Source organism: Dipodomys ordii, unplaced genomic scaffold (assembly GCF_000151885.1).
Source record: "Dipodomys ordii isolate 6190 unplaced genomic scaffold, Dord_2.0 Scaffold2, whole genome shotgun sequence".
Lineage (NCBI taxonomy): Eukaryota > Metazoa > Chordata > Mammalia > Rodentia > Heteromyidae > Dipodomys > Dipodomys ordii.
In genome coordinates this window covers 31276222-31281806 of record NW_012267218.1, presented here as the reverse complement: position 1 = coordinate 31281806, position 5585 = coordinate 31276222, and the positions used below count along the sequence as shown (strand labels likewise).

Here is a 5585-nt window from a genome sequence, read left to right as displayed (position 1 = left end):
CCAGTCGTGGGGCCTGAACTCTGGGCCTGGGCACTGTCCCTCAGCTCTTCAGCTCAAGGCTAGCGCTCTACCACTTCAGCCACAGCGCCACTTCCAGTTTTTTTTTTCTTTTTTGCTTATGTGGTGCTGAGGAATCGAACCCAGGGCCTCTGGCATGCAAGGCAAGCACTCTACCACTGAGCCACCTTCCAAGCCCTTTTTCTTTTCTTTTTTTTTTTCAGTGGTGGGACTTGAACTCTGGGCCTGTGCACTGTTTCTGAGCTCTTCAGTGCTTTACCACTCGAGCCAAAGTGCCACTTCTGGTTTTCTGGTGGTTAATCAGAGATAAGAGTCTTACAGATTTTCCTGCCTGGGCTGGCTTTGGACCAGGATCCTCAGATCTCACCCTCCTGAGTAGTTAGGATTATAGGTGTGACCCACCTGTCCGGCTTGCATTTCTTTAATTCATCTTTGTCTCTCCCCATGTAGGTCCCTGCTCCTTCACCTCCCCTCACCAAAATGAGCTGATGGCAGCAATAGTTCTCTATGGTACAACAAATGAGTGTACAAATCTTAAGATAGTACCAGCTGCAAATGTCGAAATGGCAAAGGCAAGGGATTTTTTTTTTTTTTTTTGCCAGTCCTGGGATTTGAATTCAGGGCCTGGGCACTGTCCCTGAACTTCTTTTGCTCAAGGGAAGCACTCTACCACTTGAGCCACAGCACTATTTTTGGCCTTTTCTGTTTATGTGGTGCTGAGGAATTGAACTCAGGGCTTCATGCACGTAGGCAAGCACTCTATCACTAAACCACATTCCTAGCCCAAGGCAAGGGATTTAGAGGTAAGTGGTACACAGGTTTGGGGCCTACCCCAACCATTGTGTTGGGCAAACTATTTCCAGGCCATGTCCCCATGGGTTTAGGCATCTTTCTCAAGATACAATCACTGAAATAGTAAAAATATTCTGGTAATGTGTTACAAAAGATTTACTATCTGCAATTTCCAGAAAAGATCTTCAATTTTCTACTTAGTTTCATTTGTTCAACACAGTATGAGTAATGTTCAGAGATCCTTATATTACTTGTCCAGACTTCAAGAACGGCAAAGGCGTGGATGTGTAGCTGAGTGATAAAACCCATGCTTTCTTTTTTGTACCAGTATTCAGATCTCTGCCTGAGATGTAGCTAGGTAGGATTACAGGTAAGAGATAGGAGCAGCTGGATAGGATCCCGACTAAGTATGCCAGAGGTCCTGGGTTTGATCTCCAGCACAAACGCAGTCACTTAGAGTGATTTAGGTCACTTTAAGAAATGACAGACAAGAGACAGGGAAGGTGGGGAGGTGGCTCAGTGGTAGAGCGCTTGCCTTGCATGCCTGAGGCCCTGGGTTCGATTCCTCAGCACCACATAGGCAAAAAGAAAAAATCCAGAAGTGATGCTGTGGCTCAAGTGGTAGAGCCCTAGCCTTGAGCTGAAGAGCTGAGGGACAGTGCCCAGGCCCAGAGTTTAGGCCCCACGACCGGACCTAAAAAACAACAAAACAAAACAAAAAAAGAAATGACAGAGCTGGGCGCAGGTGGCTCACGCCAGTAATCCTAGCTACTCAGGAGGCTGAGATCTGAGGATCAAGGTTCAAAGCCAGCTTGGACAGGAAAGACCGTGAGACTCTTATCTCCAATAAACCACTCGAAAACCAGAAGTGGCGCCGTGGCTCAAGCGGTAGAGCGCTCGCCTTGAGCTGAAGAGCTGAGGGACAGCGCCCAAGCCCAGAGTTCAAGCCCCACCGCCGACAAAAAAAAAAGAAAAAAGAAATGGCAGACAAAAAGGAATCCAGCAATCTGGCCATGTCCTAAGCGGTTTGAAGGGACTGACTCTTGGAACGATCTACAGGAGGGGCTGGCAATGTGGCTTAGTGGTAGAGTGCTTACCTAGCATGCAAGAAGCCCTTAGTACCCCATAAGCTCAGGGACAGTGCCCAGGCCTTGAGTTCAAGCCCCAGAACTGGCAAAACAACAACAAAACCTATCTATAGGAAGCACTGTAACCTGAACGCGGTAAAAAAAAAAAAAAAAAAAAAAGCAGCCTGGGGCCGAGAAAGCAAACTCAGCGCCTTCGGCATCTTTCTCGTCAGTCACCCGAGCAAACTGCCAACTCGTCTGCTCTTGCGTGGACACCTGAGAGATGCACGTGTCGGCGCTGCCCCGCGGAAGCCCAGCCCGGATCCCCGCTGCCCGGCAACCCGGGCCCACCGCCCAGGACCGACTCCGAGGAGCCCCGCGGGCCTAGCGCGGCCGCTGGGCGCCGCCATGGGCTGGGCAGCAGGCGCTGGGAGAGGCCGGTGTGCAGCCCAGGAGCGGCGGGGGTGCTCAGCAGCCCCAGCACCGCAGTCACGGTGCGGATGGCCCTCCGCGTGGGAGTCCCGCTGGGTCCCGACCCCAAGGGCAGTAAGTCAGTGAGGGAAGGTCGGAAGATGTGCTTCAAGGCACATCTGAAGTCAGCCTGAAGCCCCTTCCCGCGTGGGGGTCACGCAAGCGCTCCGGAGCAGCCAGGACCGGCGCTGGCGGCAGAGAACCACCAAGGTCCGAACAGTCAACTCCAGCTACTTTCTAAGCCCGCGAAAGCAAGCCCGCGAAACTGCTCGCGCGGGCCCTCCCCTTCCAGGCCACGCCCCCACCGGTTCCCCCCCCCCGCCCCTCCCCACACTCTGATTGGACGGAATCGGGTCAGTCAACACTCTTTGGTGGGTTCCGGCTCCGTGCAAAACCGCGTTTCGCATGGACTCTTTCCAGCAGCCAATCATTCTAGTTAACCAATCACCGCTGGTTTTCTTCCGCCAGGCTTCCACCGCCCTCACCCCGCCCCTCTAAACTAGATGTGGGACTGGCTCCTTCCGGATCGCGCGCCTCTGCGTCCAGGAGGCGCAGGCGCAGTAGCTGGGTTCCCGGGGGCACTCGCTAAGCACGTGGGTTGGGCTGTCCCGCGCCACAGTGAAGAGAGTGCAGCCTCGGGTTTGGTGGTGTTCATCGTGGGAAACAAACTAATAAGGGCCATGGCGCCGGCGGAAGTCCTGAGCGGGAAGGTGGTCTCTGCGTAAGCACTTGTCACCGTTGCTAGCGGGAGTTGGGCTGCGGTCATGGGCCCCGCGATGAGTGCTAAAGGGTCGCTTGTGAGAACGCCAGGTGTGCTGGGTGGAGAGGGCTCTGACACCTGCACATGCGCGCGGCCAAAGAAGTAGCCCCTGGCCCGTTTGCCCGCGTGCTACCTGGCTCCTGTATTTGGGGGGACAAGTCCTGGTCTGACTGGTCCCCCTGCCCAAATGCAGCAGCCAGGACATGCATGGCCTAGTTGGAGCTGCTAGGAGCGCCACCGTTAGAACTCAAAGCTCCATTCCAACCTCTTCCTTTGTAATTTGGAGATTGTGATAAGACTTGACCGGGTTGATCCATCACGTTCTTTCCAGTCCATAGCTTTCCCTTCCCCTCCTCCCATTATACCAGAGTCTTAACTTTTCCTTTCTCTTCTGTCCCGTGCTTCCAGTTGCCATCCCTGTCCTGACCCTAAAGTTATTATTTTCAGCCCCTGAGTCCTGGCAGCATTCTATATTCCATTTGATTGCTACCTGTTTTCCCCCCTGCAGATCTGATCCTTAACTCCAACTTTTGCCCTTTAGGAATGGGGACAGGTGGGGTTGGAACCCAATGTCTTGTACTTAGACGTGGTCAACCACTGGGCTGCATCCCCTTCTTTTTCTTCTTGGAAGAACACTCACTCCTTTTGGTTATTGGAAAAGATGAGGGAAAGGTGTAAGCTGTGTGACCTTACTGAAGGTGATTCTGAGCATCTTTGGCAGCACTAGTCATTTAGTAACTGTTGTTCCTGGTAGCAATAATAGCCCTATAAGCTCTACCAAGTGGTTTTTGAGCAAATTAGAAAGTCACTGGATGGTGAAGCCTACGGTGGAGCCTAGTTGTTTCTGGAAGGTAGAGAAGGTGAACAAAGAGGGAAAGGGGTGCATTACATGGTGGTGATCTTTGCATGTTGATGAACAGGGACCCCAAGGTTTTGTATTCAAAATCACAATACTCAATACCAGAATGTCTCCCTTCCTTCCTTCCTTCCTTCCTTCCCTCCCTCTTTCCTTCCTTTTTTTTTTTTTTTTGCCAGTCCTGGGGCTTGAACTCAGGCCTGGGCATAGTCCCTGAGCTTCTTTTGCTCAAGGTTAGCATTCTACCACTTAAGCCACAGCACCACTTCTGGCTTTTTCTGTTTATGTGGTATTGAGAAATTGAACCCAGGGCTCCATGCATGCTAGGCAAGCACTCTACCACTAAGTCACATATCCCCCCCCCCCACACCTTTTGTTTAAATAAATTTCATTATGTTTGAGGCTTGCAACATGGGATACATATAGGTAGTAAAATGGTTACTGTAATCAAGTAGTTTAGTTTAATGCATATGTCATCTCAAACACTTTTTTTTACAAGAATTAGTGATTATTTAACAAAAATCCCTAATATAGTATCATGTTGTCTATTAGCCTCTAGACTTGTTCATCCTACATATGTGTGCTTTGTATTCTTTGAATAATTTGTATTTGATCTGGTTTCCAACCTGTGTTTTTGTTTACTGAGTGTGCATATGTGTGTGTGTGTGTGTAAAATGTCTGTATCTGTGTGATACGTGCAGTATTTTTCAGTACCTGGCAAATTTCACGTTTCCAGGTTGTCAATCTATGTTATGGCAGGATCTCCCTTTTTGTGGCTACATAATAATAGTGTACATGTGTACATTTTCTTTATCTCCTTAGGTAGGTTGTTTCCCTACTGACTGTTGTGAATAATGCACTAGTGAACACAGGAGCTCATGTATCTTCACAAAGTGGTGGTTTTGTCTCCTGTGGTCCTATATCTTCTTTGGCTCTATGGGATTATTGGTCACATGGTCCAATGGTTTGTTATCACTTGTCCTTTTGATAATAGCCATCCTAAGAAATGTGAGGTGGAACTGGGCACCAGTGGCTCACGCCTGTAATCCTAGCTACTCAGGAGGCTGAGATCTGAGGATCACGGTTCAAAGCCAGCCCAGGCAGTAAAGTCTGAGAGACTCTTATCTCCAATAAACCTCTAGAAAACTGGAAGTGGAGCTGTGGCTGAAGTGGCAGAGTGCTAGCTTTGAGCTGAAGAGCTGAGGGACAGTGCCCAGGCCCAGAGTTCAAGGCCCATGACCGACAAAAAAAAAGAAAAGAAATGTGAGGTGGGTGCATAGTGGTTGTCATTTGCTTTTTCACTGACTGACTACTAGTGGTGTAGGACATGTTTTTATATACTTTTGTGTGAGTCTTTTTCCACATGTTGCTTACTAGACTGTGATGTTAATTCGTGACTTCGTTTATGTTATTTTTGTCAGTACTGGAAATTAAACTCAGGGTCTCACACTTGCTAGGCAGTCACTCTGTCACATTTCTAGCCCCTTTTTTACCTTGTTCATTTCTTTTTGTTGTTGGTTGGTCGTGGGGCTTGAAGTCTGGGCTTGGGCGCTGTCCCTGAGCTCTTCAGCTCAAGGCAAGCCCTCTGCCACTTGAGCCACTGTGCCACTTCTGGTTTTCT

At 49.7% G+C, this 5585-nt stretch overlaps 1 protein-coding gene across 1 annotated transcript in view; it reads left to right on the top strand.

Annotated features, from left to right (window-relative positions):
- Positions 1-2914: 2914 nt before the first annotated feature.
- Positions 2915-5585, top strand: part of Mthfd1 (methylenetetrahydrofolate dehydrogenase (NADP+ dependent) 1, methenyltetrahydrofolate cyclohydrolase, formyltetrahydrofolate synthetase) — a 92035-nt gene continuing 89364 nt past the window's right edge. Inside the window, exon 1 of the mRNA XM_013015175.1 lies at positions 2915-3069. Within this exon, the coding sequence (XP_012870629.1) occupies positions 3029-3069 (41 nt within the window). The 5' untranslated portion in view covers positions 2915-3028. The remainder of the gene's footprint in view (positions 3070-5585) is intronic.